The 18,069-nt window shown below is 38.3% G+C and overlaps 1 protein-coding gene across 4 annotated transcripts; it reads left to right on the top strand.

Moving 5' to 3' along the window:
• The first annotated feature begins 1,001 nt into the window (after positions 1–1,001).
• PCNX4 (pecanex 4) lies at positions 1,002–17,368 on the top strand. 4 transcript variants are annotated; one of them, XM_062577370.1, is made up of 11 exons: positions 1,002–1,327; positions 4,116–4,842; positions 6,463–6,642; positions 6,734–7,248; positions 8,060–8,160; positions 8,315–8,437; positions 8,694–9,057; positions 11,710–11,813; positions 12,261–13,297; positions 13,848–14,034; positions 14,500–17,368. In XM_062577370.1, exons 2-11 carry the CDS (start codon positions 4,154–4,156, stop codon positions 14,749–14,751), a joined length of 3,552 nt encoding a protein of 1,183 aa, XP_062433354.1. In that variant the 5' UTR covers positions 1,002–1,327; positions 4,116–4,153; the 3' UTR covers positions 14,752–17,368. The 4 variants fall into 4 exon arrangements, with proteins under 4 accessions (XP_062433354.1, XP_062433356.1, XP_062433355.1 ...); XM_062577371.1 differs by lacking the exon at positions 1,002–1,327 and adding an exon at positions 1,688–1,839; XM_062577372.1 differs by lacking the exon at positions 14,500–17,368 and having other exon boundaries at positions 13,814–13,963.
• Positions 17,369–18,069: the final 701 nt, after the last annotated feature.

Raw genomic sequence — 18,069 nt, 5'->3', positions numbered from 1 at the left:
ACTGGATACCCCAATCTAAATGCCTTTTTATTATCTTTGAAGACTAAAGAATAACACACCTACAGAAAAATTATGATGCTCCTTTTAAGAATTACATTGACCTCAAGTGTTCCTTTAGTATATCTTAAGTTCTAAGCATATCACTGTGGGTTAAAATTTATTACCATTTACGTTAAAATGGTTATAAATATTTCTAAGAATTTTTAGTGTTTGATAGGACATGGATGTTAAGATAGATATAGGCATATTCTACTGACTACAGTGAGTTGTAAATTTGAGCATTACTAGATATAAAGCATGATCACTATGTTAAGTATTGCCAGTGTTTAATTGTGCAATTTGAAGGGTGGTATTCCAGTATTTGGAATTAAATTTCAATTCGCCAGTGAATATTTAAGGTTATTTCATATACAAGAAAACTAAGGCTGCATTTTCCTATGCTTGAGGCTAGAACCGATAGTCTCATCTTGAATTAGGTATGAACAGAGGATGACCATTAACATTCTAGATTAAAGAAAGTTTTAAACAATATTTTAATATACTAGAATGTTATGCATTGGATATTGATATTAAGTGACTTAATATACAGGAATGTCGTGCTGAATATCAATGCTAAATGTTTTAAGAATTAAAAAAAGTAATTCTGTTGGTATTATACTTCTGTTAAAGGAAGCAACAACAAACCTGGTAAAAACCCATTCTCTGACATTTTCACGCCAACTATCAAAAGGGTAAGTAACACTTGGAGGAAGACAGAGGTGTCCGGGGGGTCGGTTCCTCAGCCAAGGGGGCCCGTCCAGGGGAAGGCGGCGCTGCTTGAAGGCGCGCCGGGGCCCGGACACGCTGCGCACAGGCTGCGCCCTTTCCTCGTAACGCACGGGACACACGGTGCCTAAGTAAATAAATAAATAAATAACACGATTTTTGAGGGAAACACCGCTCCCGCCTGCCGCGGGGTGGGGGAAGCAAAGCGCTGCCGAGGAGGAGGAGGAAGGGGAAGGCGGCCGTGGCCATTTCCCCCCGCCGCGCCGCGCTCCCTCCGGCGGGGAAAATGGCGGCGGCCGAGGGCGGAGGGGAAGAGGGGCGAGGAGGGGCGCCATCGCCTTCCGTCAGCTCTGCTCAACGCCATCCCCGCCCCGCCGTCCTTCTCTTCCTCCTCTTTTCCCTTCTCCTCCTCCGCAGCAGCGCCCGGGCGCAGGAGCCCCCCCCGGCGGGGAGGAGGGGGCAGCTCCGCCATCTTCCCTCCTCTTCCCTCCTCTTCCTCCTCCCGCCGCGGGCTGTAGGCTCAGTCCCGTCCCCTCCTCCCTGCGCCGAGCCTGGGCCTGAGGTAGGTTCCCGCCTCGCAGCGGCTTTTCGCCACAGCGGCAGTAGCCGCGGGGCCTCTCGCTGGAGCAGGAGGCGGGGGCGGCCTCCCCGCGGCGGGCAGCGGCGGTCGGGGCAGCCCCTGAGGGGAGGCAGCGCCGGCCGCCCCCGCTTCGTGCCTGCGCGGGCCGGGCGCCGCCTGGCTTGGCCTGCCCTCCGCTCCGCAGTTAAAAGCAGCACAGGCACGGTTGCTCTCCTACTGATTTCTTATCTATGTGCCTGTTCGCCCCATGTTTTTGCGTGTGTTTTTTTAACGGGGTGACAGCCCCTCTGGCCAGGCGCAGAGGTTTCCTCAGGTAGGAGGTGGCCGCGGGGACACAGCTGCGTGTTTGAGCCGGGTGCGCTGCGGCGGCCTGGGCGACTTGAGATCTCCACGCGGGTGACGCTCGAAATAAAACCACACGGCGCTTAACCAACCGACCGTGGGTACCTGCAAAGAAGGATGACGTGCGTTTTTCGAGGAAAACGCATGCCCTGGTGCGGGTTTCCGCCTGAATTTGAGTGCAGTTTGCTTTGTTGCGCTTCATGCAAAACCCTCTGATTTTGGTTGTGCGGAGAGGGTGTTGCAAGAAGAACTTTAAACAGCTTCACGGCGTTGGGTCATCACCTGCGTGATGGTATCTCAGTTGCTTAGCTCCCCGCTGGTGCAGGCAACCTGTGGCCACTCGGAGCGTTGGGTAACGGGCAGGTCGCCCATGTCGGGCCAGGCCTGTACGTCAGGAATGCGCATTGAAGCCAGGTGCCGCGTTTTGTTAACATGCTCTTAGCAATATAAACCAACAAACAAGAATGCAAACTAGAACTTGAAACAAAAATCGCCCTTTTTAGAGAGAAGAGAAATTCAGAAAAGCTGGGGGGGAGGGGATGCTGCCAGAAAGCTGGTTTTAGTGGAAAACAATGCACCTTTGGGTTTTATGATTCCTTTAAAACTCAACTTCCTTTCTATACATACAAAACTTCTACAGCGAATAACTTCTTAGTAACTTAGTCTCATACATATGCAATCCTTTAAACTGTTTATAAGCAAGTTTTGGCTGGATTGTGAATTTTTTTAATTATATCTGAAAATTATTTTTGGTCAGGCGTGTCCCTGTTACATTTACAAATTTTTGAGCCAACTGCTACAAATTCTACTCTTCAGTGTCAACATGTAGAGAGTGTTACTTTCCTTGTGACTGACTGCTGTCTTTGCCTTCCATTAAAAAACATTTAAAGGGTTAGAATGATGTGACCAAAAAAACTATGTTTTCAATTTCAGTTTGGAATTCCTATGCCCCCCACACCAAAAAAAAAAAAAAAAAAAAAAAAAAAAAAAAAAAAGTGTATATGAGTGTATATGCATAGTAGTCCTGGAGCCTCTAGGCTCCTGCTTTTCATTTTGGAGTATATTGACTTAGTAGACCCAAAAAGCAAATTTCCAGGCGTGATAATGTGTATGAATGGCCACTAATATTCTTATTTGTACTGTTTCTAACTTAATTCCATGGTGACCAGTATTTACCCAGAGTCAAGTGATTGATGTCTGTTTAAATGTCAGGAGAAAAATCGTGCTTTAAAACACCTAAAAGCATTCAGTGTTACAGAAAGAAGGGATTGCATTAGTTTGGAAACTCTGTGACAGTCATATTTCATTCTTAGTATAGCAGCAATGATGGCTAATGGGAATTTGTGAGATTATACATGTCCATTAGAAAGAAAGCAGAATTTCATTACTTGCACATCTTCTAATGCATACCAACATCTCCTTTTTTTATTATTAATGAAGTACTTTCACAATACATTTATTGTGCTATTTTTTCACCCTATGACTTAGCTTGAGTATTGGCGCCTGTCGTCCATGGATTCTTGCTTTTGTGATTGGTAGCCTAAGGTTATGTTTGGCTATTTTAATTACCTTCTTACAATCATTATTTCTACATTGCATGATCCTCTGAGTGGGTATAATATCTGATTTCTGTTTAACACTGCTGATTGTAAAGATTTAGAGATGTCTCTTTTCCTTTTTTTTTTTCAGTTTTCTCCACTGATGTATAAAACAGAATATATGCTGATTGTGCTACAACTTTTAAATACTGCTTTTTTATTTTATATTTAAATTACATGATTTGGGAGGTAGAAACTGAACTGTTTGTTTTATGTCTTGTGTGGTAAGAACAGTAAGATCCTGTTCTGTGAGTAGGCTGTGTAGAGAGAGTGATAAAAATGCTGACGTACAAAAACAATTTTTAAGGCTTCTACTAATTTTTTGCAGTTAGTGTATTTGATAAGGCTTTGATTTTTGCAGGAACCTTGCATAAATGCATTTATGTGGATAGTCACTGAAATTAGTGACTCTTCTTCTACTCAGCTACTCAGTATATGGAGGTCCTTAACAGAATTAATTCTTAGCAAAATGTGATTGGAATCAAGCTGGATCAAAAACCTTTCTGTTTTAGAAAGGTTTTCTTATGTAGAAATGAGTTATTTTATCATTTCCCAAGAATAGTTTGTGTATTTTATTTGTTGTACAAAGCTTCAGATCATTAATACATTCTTTATTTTTAAATATATTGTCTTTTTCCACTTTAGGTGTTTGCTTAGGAGTTGTATTCTAGGAAAGTCTATAGATGGTTTAAGATACTGTCTACTAACACTAACGTGTCAAAATTCCACTATGACTTGGTAAATGGAAATAGGACAGAAGAATTTACTGGTTAAGTTTTGAATGCTAGACCTAGTAATGTTTCCTTCTTTTTCTTTCTGTTCTCTTACAGGAAAAATGATATTCATCCAGCATTCCTGAGTAATAAGAATGGGTCCAGATGTACCTCTACTTAATGATTACAAACAGGAGTTCTTCCTGAAGCGCTTTCCGCAAACTGTGCTGGGAGGTCCCCGCTTTAAATTAGGCTATTGTGCCCCTCCTTACATATACGTGAATCAGATTATTCTTTTCTTGATACCATGGGTTTTGGGAGGAGTAGGAACACTTTTGTACCAATTGGACATTATGAAAGACTATTATACTGCAGCACTTTCAGGAGGACTAATGTTTGTTACTGCGCTTATTCTCCAAATGACAAATCTGTATGCAAAACAGAAGACAGTGACAGTAGAAAGAATGCAAATTCAGAATACGCTAACAGATGAAGATGAGTTTGAATTTTCCAGCTGTGTAGGTTCAGAGACAGTAAAATTTATTATTCCTGGCAAGAAGTATATAATCAACACTGTATTTCATTCTCTTCTGGCAGGGGTATTGTGTGGGCTGGGAACTTGGTATTTGCTGCCAAACAGATTAACTTTGCTATATAGTAATATTGGAGGAACTGTTGTCATCTTTGTATTTGGATGGGTGACTATATGCATAGGAGAGTATTCATTAATTATAAATACTGCTACTGAAACAGCTACTTTCCAAGCACTGGATACTTATGAAATTACTGCTCTGATGAGACCTTTCTATATTTTTGTCTTTATTGCAGTGGATCTTGCACACAGGTAAACTTAATACAACATTTAGCTAATGAAAATAACGGTTGTTCTATGTATTTTTGTAGAAAGTTGAAATTATTTTTGTGAGGAAAACTTATTTTGAAATTGTAATCAGCTGTAGAACTCCAAAAGAAGCCTGAAAGGGTGTGCTGTAGAAACTGTTGCTCTATTTTGTGTGTAAAAAGTTCTTTAAGTTTTATAGCATTTCACATAAGTTAGGAAGACCCTCAGCAGTTCTCAGTTACAAACACTATCTTTGGTAATGATGATTTCAGTATTATTTTACAAGAGCATTTGCATTAACATCCTTTTTGAAGCCATGTTCTCAAAAAAAACATGTTCCTGCTCTGGATCTATAGATCTAAACACTGCAGACTTCAGGAGGACTGGATCTAAATCCAGGTTTCAATGAATATTTTCTACTTTAATCTCTGTAGAAAGGGTAAGTTACAGGCAAAAAAAAAAAAAAAAAAACTCATAAACTTGGATTTAGTGAGCAAATGCGAACCTTGCTATATCTCTTTGTTATATGGATTTTGAACTTGAATTTTTAGATGTGGTGTGTAGTACAGTAGAACTGTATCAGTTTACAAGCAGGAGATTGATTTATCTTTCAGCTTTTCAGATGAATGTTTTGGTCAAAGCATTTTCAGAATCTTTTAAATCACTGAGGTTTTGACTTTACTTCCTATGTTCTTTGGCAGGTGATACTTGCATCACTTTCACATGTACATGTTTTATGGTCGGGGTATTTCAAATGCATTAAAAAAAGGCATGTTTTATTTTACTAGTTTTGCACTTGGAGATGTTTTTAATAATGTTTTACCCAGTTACCCCTTCAATTGTGGAATGAGAATTATACACATGATCTTGGACCCCAGATTCTTCCACTTTACTTCATGAGGAGAAACCTCAAACATTCTTTAAATTCCTGACAAAATTCTTTCGAGGATTACTTATTTATTTAGTAAGAAGTAAAGAAAACTGAAATGTGTTAGTAGTCCATCTTTTAACTTAAATTATCTTGTCCGTAAGTAGTGTATGGCCCTGCAGTTTCTGCAGACTTACAATATTGATCTGTGTATTTTTGCAGAAAGATATAAATACTTTTATATACAAAATTACATTTTATATCTCTAAAGAGAGTTTATGTCCTGATATACAGGCAATGTGCCAGTTAAGTGTTACTTCTTGCAACCTATGTCTTAGGCTTACATAAATGTTGTATTCATGTAATTTTAAAAAATACTTTAGCACTTTTTTGTTAATCAGATGAGGTCTCTAAGACTGTGAACGTCTTTCTTCCCCAAGTGTTTCTTGAGTGTATTATCACAATAGTATCAAAATAATGAGGACACTTAATTCACTTGGCTCTTATAGGTAATCTGGAGGCTGTGAATCTTTTGAATGAAAAATAAGCCTGTGTTCTAAAGTTCTAATTATTGTGTTACTGTCCCAAGCATTAAACTTAAAATCTCTTGCCCTTATTTTTCCTTTAAAGTAATATCCGTTGGGTTTATGTAATATTTATACTTCTGAATTTACTGTATTAGTTAAACAAACTGTTGCCATGTGTCAGCTATCTTTTCCTTCACAGAAGTCAAACACGTTTCTTCTTTCATCTAGGTTTGCTGTCAACACACCTGTTCTAGAACAGATGAACCAGATTTTGCACATCGTATTTCTTTTTCTGCCATTCTTATGGGCATTGGGAATTCTGCCCCCACTTGATGCACTTTTTCTATGGGGAATGGAACAACTGTTGGAGTTTGGACTAGGAGGTTCACCTTTGTCCAGTAACGCAAAGTAAATCTTGTTTCTATAACAGTGAAATGTATCAATATCATTTATAACCTTTTTCTTTTCAAGCAAATCTTCTTTATTTTCTCCTTCACAGGTTATTAGTAATGTTTCTCATTTCTGCTGGAACAGCAATAGCATCGTATTTCATTCCCAGCACTCTCGGTGTGATCCTCTTCATGACTGGATGTGGGTTCATACTGAGTCTTAACCTAAGTGAGATTGGTTTTGCCTTCAAAAACACCATGATCAGCAATTTAGCCTCCAGCAAGTCTAAAAATATACACAGAGGCCTTAGGATACAGTTTGGGTGGAGGGAATTCATTTTTTATTTGACTGTACTGACATTTGCTCTCATAGAAGCTAGCCTGCTGCATCAATTTGCTGGGTTTTCATCGTTTTCCAAAGCCAGTCCTCAGGCTGTAGCAAGTTACATTCTGATGATACTACTCATAATTATGTGGATTCTTAGAGAGATTCAGAGAGTGTACTTGTTTGGAATCTTCCGAAACCCCTTTTATCCAAAGGATATCAGAACTGTGACTGTGTTCATGGAGAAGCAAAGAAGGCTAATGAAAGTTGGTGTTGTCAGGAGGATTTTACTAACACTAGGTAGGAACACCCACTATCTGTTGTTTGTTAGATGATGATTATAGGAAGAATGAAACAAATCAGAATTACTATATTCAAGGTTCTATGAATGAACTAAGAAAAATGAAATGGGTAGAAATATTGATGTTCTGCTGAGTTGCATTGGGGTCAAAATTACTGGCTTAGAATATCTGAAAGTGAATAGTGATAAGTTTATTTTTTAGAGGTCAGACCAGAAAGTTGAGGTTTTTAAAAAGTCCAGCTCAGAAACCAAGGCCTTTACATCCTTTACAAGGATTTTAGTTACAACATCGACATTCATTTTTGAGAAGTCACTGTTGTAGATTTTTAAAAAGATGGTAACAAAAGTGTGTTGAAAGTCTTCTAGCTGACTAAGTAATAGGTTCTTCCAACTTCCTAGCAAAGGGCACAGTCCCCTTTCTGGTAAAGTTAGTGACAAATTTGTTTACTGTGGAGGAAACAATTTAATCTGAATTTATTTAATTTCATAAAGATGTGTCAGTTTGGGGAAGTGGATTGATGGATGCTCTTCTTAAATTTATTTTTACTTATTTGAGTATTTCCAGCATCTTCAGGGAAACTTTTTTTAAAAAAACTAACAATTAAATGTGGCATAAGTTCGTAGTTTTGGGCCATTAGTGCAAATACATTATTTAATTTCAATATTTTGGAGATATAGTAGGAAGAAGACTTTGCAGTAATTATATGAAGAGTTCTCTTTTTATGTTCAGATTTCTGTTCTGCACTGCTTACCTCTAGATTTTAATTATTTTTTGCAAAGAAATTGATGATTATTTTATTTCAATTACAGTGTCTCCATTTGCTATGATAGCGTTCCTGTCACTTGACCACTCCCTACAAAATCTTCATTCTGTGTCTGTTTGCATTGGATTCACAAGAATATTTAGGATGGTAATTTGAATTTTAAATATGTTACTCAGCTTAATACATTTTTTCTTCTGCATGATTTAAGCATTAAAGTGACTTGGAAGATATATTCCAGGTCAAAAAAGCTAAGAAAAGACACAAACATTTTAAACGCACATCTGACATATCTCTCTCTTAGGTCTGGCAGAATACAGAGAATGCTCTACTGGACATAGTGGTTGTGTCAGTAACACAAATGTTAGTGTTTAATGTGGACCTATGGTGGAACAAGAGCCTTGATACCGGAATCAAACTCCTGCTGGTAATTGTCATCGTGTAGCCTTAAGCAGATAGTTGTCCCTTAAATTCTTAGTTTCCTTTCTGTGCCGCAATATAGAATTAGGGTCTAGGACCTAGTAAATCAAGACTGAAAAACTATGTACTGAGACATTATCTGCTATCAGTCAATGATAATCTTACTTCATTTCCTTAAAACTTGTCTAGATAGACAGCTTTTGTAGTGCTGGATGTGATAAAATACAGAATACAAATAAACGTGCTTGTTTTCTGTCTCACAGGTTGGTATCCTACGGGATCGACTGCTTCAGTTTGTCTCAAAATTGCAGTTTGCCATAGCCATTCTTCTGACATCGTGGACACAGAAAAAACAGCGTCGGAAATCTACTGCTACCTTAATCACACTCAACACAGTTTTCCTCCCCATCCTGTTGGCCTTCATTGCCATCTCTGCACTACTTTCTTCTCCTTTGTTGCCGCTCTTCACGCTACCAGTGTTTTTGATAGGCTTTCCTAGGCCTATCCGAAGCTGGCCAGGACCTGTGGGCACTACAGCATGTGTTTGCTCTGACACTGTGTACTACCAGCAGATGGTTCCGAGCCTGGCTGTTGCTCTTCAGTCTGCATTAGCAGCTGGTAGCCTAGGTAGGTACGCTAACAACACTATAAAGGAATGCAGTTAAATATTTTAAGAAATGTTATTTTACTGGAGAATAAGAGAATCATAGCCTTTGATACAAATTGAGTTTCACAACATCGGTTAAATGTAATACTCAGAGATTGTTTCCTGAGGGAAAAATGATCACCTTTCATTGTGTTCTGGTCTTGTAAGAAAATAATTCTGTATTTTTTTTCCTTAAAAAGTAAGGAGAAATGAAATGATGAAACAGTATTTACGCTTCTATACTGAACAAGACCAGATGGTATGGATTCCTCCCACCTAGTTACAGGCAATAAATTGAGATGCCTTTGGAGTACGGATAATTTGGCTGCTCTTGACAGTCAATGAAAAGACAGAGTGTTGTCAAACTAATCTGTATGGGTGTGTATATATCTGTTTTTCTCTGCAGTTGTCCCATTCTTAAGGGACCAGCAGATAATTTTTACTGATTAGGGGCAGGTTAATTAGGTAGGATGAATCTGGACTGAAGTTTGTAGTTGAATTAGCAGTAAGCAGTTGAGACCAGACCCAGTTGATGAGACTTCATGGCACTTCTCTTGCAGGCAGTTAGATTAGGGTTGTACTAGCACGATCTAGTCTTGAAACCTGTGGAAGGCATCATCATGGGTATTTCACAAAATTCTATAAACAGAGGTGAACAAATACTGAGTCTTCTTCCCAGCTGGTGACACAACCACTACCAAAATTGCAAGTTCATTTTCTTGAGAAACAACCTTTGTATAACCTAAATAAGCAAGAAGACATCGTTTGCTCTTTGACAAGAGACAAATACTTACATAAGCCTCCTAGAAAATGGCTTGCAACTATCAAAGACAGAGGAAGTTAACAGTAATCAGTCTTTTCTGAAGAAAAAATCCAAGCACTTAACTAGGGAACATTTGCTGCAGTTTTGGTACTGAGAGAGGTATTAGACTCGGAAAACTTGGAAGCCTCTTTCCACCAAAGGAGAGAGAAACTTCACTTTGCCTACTGCATCAGTCAAATATGTGTGTGTGTATGTATATGTATGTGTATTTGTTTATATGTTTTTCCCAGTTGCTATCTTTACCATGTGGTGGCATGTATGCCTCAAATTAAATGATTTAAACATTAATCTTTAGGAAGAAATTGGTCATCTTTTTAATGGAAAAATCTGTGAGTGAATGTCTTCAAGCAGGAAGTAATTTTATGTTCTCAGATGAGTTATGAAGAGGTAATTCTTTGTGTGTCTCTATTTTAATTTAAAACCATGCTTATTTCTCTGTAAAAGTGTTTTAGTAACTTTGATAGTTAGAAGGAAAAAAATTAAAATGTAAATTGTAAAATGTTAGCAAGAAAATGCACTTCATTAGCTCAATGGGATAGAAAAGGTTAGTTAAATATTTAGCTATAGCCTAATGGTTGGTTTCACTGATTTCATCTTACAGTATTTTAAAACTAAAATTCTCCACACACTGGAGTGATTAGTGGACATGAGTGAGAATAGGAGCAAGTCATATACTGGCAGCAAATGTACCTTGCTATGCTTAGGAATAGCATTGTTGTACTAGAGAAGGTAACAGTAGGTAATAATTTAAGAGAATGACAGTAAAAACAGCAATTGTTAGGAAATTTGGCATTGGTCTTTTTATGGAAATAAGAGGGAAACAATACCGTGTTTCTTTGGACATAAGAATGACTTGATTTTTACTGTGAGAGCCAGTCTGTGGGATTTTTTTAATACTAGTTAATTTGATGTTTGACTAGAAGTTGTTCAGGACTTAGTTATCAAATTCCAGTTAATTTGGGTGGTGTCTATTTTTGGTGATGTCAAACTTAAAACCAGGTGGTGGGTTTTGGAGATTTTTTTTTCCTTCTTTTCTTTTCAGAGGTGCTTAAAAAAGCCTGTAGATTTCTGTTGTATATACTGTTAGTGTTCAGTGTCTGTGATACTATCACAAATGTTTAAAGATGAGCACTCAGAAATGGTGCTCTTTAATATTAGGTCTTCATTTTTCTGATGATTTCTCTATTTATATGTCTGTAAAATGGGTGTGATATTACCTCACTGGTAAGTTGAGACTTAAACAGAACTTTGAAAATCATTTAAACGCTGGATTTTGCATCCTACAGAAATATTTTCTAATCATTCTAAGATAGGGGCAAATTAATTTAGGAACTGACCATAGAGGTACCAACTTCTCTTGAATTATATTCTTACTTTTCCTATAACAAATGAACTCTGTACTCCACAGTAAACATGAAGAAATCCATTTAGAAATCTGTATCCTAGATGATGATTCTTTAATGTATTCTGCAGTTGTATGAATTTTAGATCTCTAGATGAGATCAGTGGCAGCTGTGCATTTGGAAATGCAGCCAAAGAGGATTTTTAATCATGGAAGCCCAGTTTGAATTTAGTCCTGCAGTTCGGAGGGGGGACAGTTTTTCCAAAGACAGCATTACATTTTCAAGCTCTAGCTTTGCAACTAGTTTGTATAAGATTCTAGGTACTATTTAACCAGTTTTATTTGATGTTAATGAAAAAATGTTGTGTGTATGCAGATGAATTCCTCAGTTGGCATATTGAAAAAGTTTTCATCAGTATAATGCCACACTATAACCAGACTATAAACTTTTCTTGGCTCCTTATCTAGGTCTCTCTCTACCTGGATCACATTACCTGTGCCGTTTTCAGGACAGACTGATGTGGATATTGGTGCTAGAAAAGGGCTTCACTTACTGTGGTGTTAATATTAAGGTAACTGCATGCTGAGGACTGACTTATTAATTGGTGTTTCTTAATCTTTCAACTGACATGCTCTTCCATATGGTTTTTAAAACATATAAATCATACAGATGATTTATGAAATCTAAGAAGTCATAAAAAAAAAAAAAAGTCGAGATGATCAGAATGTGTGAATTATTTCTTATTGTCACATACCATCTTTAATAAGATAGTATGAAGCAAAGTTCTTGTTTGTTTGTTAGAGTTACCATATCTATGCCAAATACTGTAGTGAGTGTTCTGGTAGTGATCTGATTGTTAGTTAAGTTGGCAGGTAACTCAGTTCTGAAAATACCAACAATATATTGGCATATATTCATTTGTTAAGAAAAAATTTATTGCAAGAAAGTAGAGCTTTCTGGTATGTAAGGATATGTATTGGTGAAGACTAAAACCAGATTGTTTTCATTTATGCTTTAGGGGCTAGAATTGCAGGAAACATCTTGTCATGCTGCTGAAGCTCACAGAGTTGATGAGATTTTTGAAATGGCCTTCGAACATCAGGAGAACACAAAGATTGTCTCTCTTAATCACCATTTTGGAAACATTTTGACTCCTTGTACTGTTCTACCTGTGAGACTGTATTCAGATGCCAGAAGTGTGTTGTCTGGAATAATTGACTCTCATGAAAATTTAAAGCATCTGAAAGATGATTTCATTAAAGTGCTTGTATGGATGCTTGTTCAGTATTGCTATAAAAAATCAAGAAAGTGGGAAAACCTGGACAGTGCAGACAAGAACAAAAAAGAATCATTTCCAGAAATTCAGCACAGTAGTGCCATAGAAAGATCCAGGCCTCTGAGGGATGGAGATAGCTTTAGTGTTGACACAATTGAGGACTGGACTGATGATAGTGACATTTTTGATCTTGAATCCAGTGGCAGAGTGAAAGATCGAAAAGAATCTAGGCAGTTAGGAATTATACCAAAAACACATTTGTCTATTCCAGGGTCTGTAGAAACACAGAACCAAGATTTTTTACAAGAAATGTCACCAGAAGATAAATTATACAGGGCTGTTGTGCTTGGACTTCCTGCTGTAGACAAAGGAAAACAGCGAGAAGTTTTACCTCTGGTTGAATTTAGTTGCTCCTACTCAGAGCTATTAAGTATCCCTGCAGAATGGAGAACAGCCCCCATACCTATTTCCAAAATCAATGAAATGAGGCAGAGGTTTCCAGAAGAATGGTACCATTTCATTTTGAGTCAACTGGACTTTTTTCATCTGAAGGAAAAGCCTTACAGTTTACTTGAAGACCTTATGAAAGACAAAGCTTTGAAAGATTTATACATCCATGGTGTATTGTCATGTTGTTTTGGGCTGTTTGGACTGGATAACACAGTGCCTGCCCCTAGCCATGTGTTCAGAGCGTACACCGGTGGTATTCCATGGTCCATTGGTTTGGACTGGCTAAGCAGCAAACCAGAGCTATTCCAACTTGCATTAAAAGCATTCAGGTAAAAAAGGAAAATTCTCAGAGATTAGATAAATGATACAGAGAGTCCTGTGCTTTGAAAGTAAATACCACTTCATAAAGTGTAGTACATTTTAAAACCGTGCAGTTTAAAGATATCTGTAGCTTCTCTCTGCATAAATGATACTGCCTGTAGCCTCAGGTAGTAAAGGTTGTGATATGGAGGAGACCTTTTCCTTCTTCCCTTCTGCACTGGAAATCCACTGTGTTAAGTAGGGAAAAATGACCCATTGTTCATTGTCCAAATAACGTAAGAAAATTGTGATGAGATTAAATTTTGCACTTTCCATTATCAGGCAGTGGTATTTGAGGTGAGCAAAAGATGTTTGAGCAAATGTGTTTTTACATCACATCTTGGTGAGCTAAAAGCATGCTCATACTAACTTCTAGTGACTCAGCTGACAAAGAGTAACTTAATTTTCTACTGCTTGATAATATTTGATGGTGTATTCCTGCCTTTTGTAACTCAAAGAGGGTTTTTTTTTTCTATCTTCTGCAGCAGTACTTACAGTACGGCTTTCTGTGCCTTTCAGATACACTTTCAAACTTATGGTTGACAAAGCAAGTCTGGGTCCAGTTGAGAGCTTCAAAGAGCTAGTTAACTATCTGGAAGAATATGAAAATGATTGGTACATTGGACTAATGTCAGATCATGAGTGGCAGCAAGCAATTCTTCAAGAAAAGCCATACCTTTTTTCTCTGGGGCATGATCCAAACATGGTAAGTAGAGAAATGGCTAGTAAGCAAGATCAAAGTTTGTTTTTTCTGCTACTTGTATTTTACTATATCTCCTCAAACTTGAAGATTTTGCAGCCAAAGGTTCTGTTTGTACTAGACAAGCTCACATCACTGTTGGTGAAAATCATGAGGCATCTGTTTCAGATGTGGCAATATTTGCTGATTGTTTTTTCAATGCAATATTGAACCAAGAGCTTGTTGATGCATTCTGCTGTTCATAAATATATGCAGCAGCACAGACTGGTGGTGTCTCTCAGTGCATGTGGTATTAAATCAGGATTGCATGTTCAATCGTTAGACTGTAGTCAGCTTCACTTATTGCTGCTGAGTATGGCCAATTTTCTTAGTGTGTTGAGTCCCAAAGCTTCACTTAGTGCTTTGTAGCTGAAACGTTTGTGTATGCTTTTGGAGAATGCACTGAACATTTTGATCTCTTTGTTTTTGAAGGGAATTTATACCGGGCGAGTGCTCACTCTTCAAGAATTGTTAGTACAAGTGGGAAAACTTAATGATGAAGCTGTCCGAGGTCAGTGGGCAAATCTGTCCTGGGAGCTGCTGTATGCTACCAATGACGATGAAGAACGCTACAGTATCCAGGCACACCCCGTTCTTCTCCGAAACCTCACTGTGCAAGCTGCGGACCCCCCTCTTGGCTACCCTGTTTACTCATCTGAACTTCTGCATGTGCCTTTATTTTAGACTGCTAGTTGCTTTTTTTTTTTTTCTTTTTCCTTTTTTATGTATTTTTCATTTGCTTGTTGGGAAGCAATTGCTCATGCTACATTTGTACACTACATATAAGATGTTTCTCAAAATGGCATTGGATGGCAGTGCCAAACCAGCATAAATAATTTGCACAGAAATGGTGCTAGCTGGAACCTTCAGCAGGCAGGAAGTTTTGAACTCTGCTTTCTTGGTGCTGGAACATTTGAGATGCCATTCCCTGTGTGGCTGACAAACCAAGAGATGCTGAAGCTTTCTTCTCCAGTTCAGAGAAGAGCAGCAAAATTCTGATCATGAACTTCTTCTGGTGCATTCTGATTTTTGTTTTAATAGTTGGACAGGTGACTTGCACTGATAGTCAAGTTACAGCTCACTGTAGTACTGTCAACTACAAGAGTTGGTAACCAAAGCGTACATATGACTATTTATATGAAATTTTTTATTCTAGACATTTTTTATTCTAGACATTGTATTGAGCTCAGTCTTAGCATTTGTTATAATATATGGCTTTAGATAATCTTTTTTAGTTGTCAAAAGTTACCAGCTGAGCTTTAGCAAAGGAGAATTTTTACCAAGTACTTGTTTGGGGGGCAAAAAGAGTTTATATAAAACAGTGTGCATTCTGACATGTAAATAATCTATGTAATCTACTGGTGAAAGTGAACATGTGTAATTAGGATTAGGGGAGAGAGAGAATTTAACTGGATTAATAGTATTTCCGCCTTCCAACATCCACATGTGTGTATGTCATTGTGTGTACCCCATGCTCACATCACTAAATGGTCTTCCACAATCACAGTGATAGCCTGATGATTGGGGGGGGAAAAAAAAAAAAAAAAAAAAAAAAAAAGCTCTTTTTGCACCTTTTTTTTTTTTTTTTTTTAAACCTTAGCAGAGATTAGAATAGAATTTGGCAATATTACAGATCACTTCAGGTCATCTCTCCAGTGCCTTGTTAATCCTGTTCTCGTAGCATGCTGCATTACCACCAGTCATTAGTACATCAATTTTTTCTCGGTAGGTTAGTAGTTATAATGTAGGTATTGCTGGCATATGTTGAGCAGAGTGTAAATAATTCCCCTATAGAAGCAATATAAATCAGATCTGCCCTGTACTGTTTTAGTACGTTCATGGGTCTTCAGCAGGAACACTCAGTGTTGTGTAATTTAGAGGATGTTTATTACTTTCATGACTCATCTTTAAGACTTGTCACATGACCATACTTGGCTAATAACAGCTTCTTTTGATCAGTGACCATAAATGATTTTAAAGAAATACGCAAACCTTGTAAGTATTTGGAAGTGGTAAGGAAACACCTCTCAAAACCTGTGACAGGACCCTCTTAACATTCACAGTTTGAAAAACAAACAGAACATTAATGGAAGCAACCTTTAGGAAGTGATTATTTGGTGTGTAAAGAAAATAAATAAACAAGAAAGTGCTGATAACCTAAAACTACCTTCCTTGGCTGTGAACTGTATGTGGAAATACAGAATCATGGAAAGGGGGGCTTTTAGAGAGCACCTAGTTCAGCTCCCTGTCAAAAGGCAGAATCTGTTTTAACTAATCTATTCCAGACAGTTATTTAATCTTATTAAAAACTTCCAATACTGAGGCTATTTGAAAAGAAAACTTTCAATACACGAGCTCCTTGGCTGATTCTCTCCAGGTCTTTGCCATTCTTGCAGTTGGAAAGTTTTGAGTGGGGGTGTTGTTTAGTTTTGTTTTTTTGTGGGAGGGTTCTTCCCCCCCCCCCCCCCCCCCACCCCCCATCTGATTTAAACCTCCCTGCCTCAGGGTAAGCCTCTTGCTACTTTTCTTCTATGTGGACACAGAGAATTTAATCCCCCTCCCCCCCCGCAACCAGTGATCTTTTTTGAAGACGGTTATAATTTCTGTCCTTGTTTTTTGTCTTCAGTAAACTGAATCAACTAGTTCTTGGAGAAAGGAATGAAAAGAACTGTGATCATTTGCTCTGGCTTCCTTTGATTCTCTCCATCCACCTTTCCTGAAAGCTGGTAACAAGAGAGCACAGATCTGATTGGCACCAGATGGAACAACAGAATTAGTTACGTGCTCAATCCATGTTTGCGCATAAGACTGTAGCATTAGGAAGTTTCTAATGCATTGTAAAATCCAGTCCCCTACTACTGCAAGTAACACGTCCTATAGCCCCTTGTTTAATCATCTCTTGATGTTCACATGTTCCATTATGTTTAAGGGTTTTGTAATAGTATGACTGTGCTTCATGTTCTGCTTATGATCTTCTATAATCCTGGTCTGATTCTTTTTTGACAGAATGACTAGTTAACAGAATATTGGTCTGTAAGAGAAATTTATGCCTCTGGATTGCTTGTAAGTGCATTATTTTGCATGTGTGCTTTTTGCACTGTCCTGTTTATTTTGGAGTGTTTCCTCAATTTGTCAGCAATTTAGCGCATCTTCAAGCCTGGTGTTGTCGGTAGCGCTCATAAGCATAACGTATGCAATTATACAGAATACTGACGAGAACTAGTATCTCACGCTGAGCTTACGACAGGCCACCAAGCCGTTTTCCTGTGTAACCACTAAGAAGTGCTCTGAATTTTCTAAACAGTTGTGCAATAACTTTACTGTCATTTTTAACAATGCCTGCTTGCTTTACAGATCTTGATGTTCATCACATAGAGGTGCGTGTAAGACACCTTCATTGTGTCTTTGAAGAAGAGCCTTTATTCAGTGAGGTCAGTCTGAAAATATTTTCAAACAAATACACAGTGTTACCACTGATCTGAATGGGATTTATTTTTTCACAGCCTTTCCCGGGGGGGGGCAGTGTCTGCCCTGTTCATGCCACCACAAAGTAACAGAACTGAGTTGAAATGGAACAAAGTGTTAGGGAAGTGGGGCTTCCAAATGGAAAATGCTTTGGCCTATTTGGAAAGGTTGCTACTTTTTGCCTTTCCCTTGAACATGACTCTCTGAAATCAGTAACCTTGTGTTCACTCACTTCCTCTCTACCGGGTTCCTTTCGTCTCTACTTTTTATTTCTTCTGCTGGTGGCAAAAGCTGTAGTCCGTGAAGGTGGATCTGTATTTATTTGTCTAGCTGCAGCTGCCCTTAGTTACCAAAAGCAAGAGAAGGAAACTTCTCTTAGAACACAAAGACTTACGCTTGTGTTGTGGAAAAGCAGAGAAAGCTGGATATAAACCAGAGAGCAAGCCTTCTGCTCTGTACGTCACCATCAAATTTCCGTGGATTAGAGGATGGAAGCTAAAGCATTCTGTGAACGCTATTTGCATGTGTTGTATTAAA

This window comes from Rhea pennata, chromosome 5, assembly GCF_028389875.1.
Source record: "Rhea pennata isolate bPtePen1 chromosome 5, bPtePen1.pri, whole genome shotgun sequence".
In the NCBI taxonomy this organism is placed as follows: Eukaryota; Metazoa; Chordata; class Aves; order Rheiformes; family Rheidae; genus Rhea; species Rhea pennata.
Note: the sequence above shows the minus strand (reverse complement) of the source record. Positions and strands in the feature narration are given on the sequence as shown.

What these genes read in the sequence shown, in the direction of transcription:
- PCNX4 (XM_062577370.1), top strand. Translation starts at nt 4,154, where the DNA reads ATGGGTCCAGATGTACCTCTACTTAATGATTACAAACAGGAGTTCTTC. An exon ending in CCTTTGTCCAGTAACGCAAA is followed by an intron (nt 6,643 to 6,733) that starts GTAAATCTTGTT and finishes TCTCCTTCACAG; the next exon opens with GTTATTAGTAATGTTTCTCA. An exon ending in ACTGTGGTGTTAATATTAAG is followed by an intron (nt 11,814 to 12,260) that starts GTAACTGCATGC and finishes TTTATGCTTTAG; the next exon opens with GGGCTAGAATTGCAGGAAAC.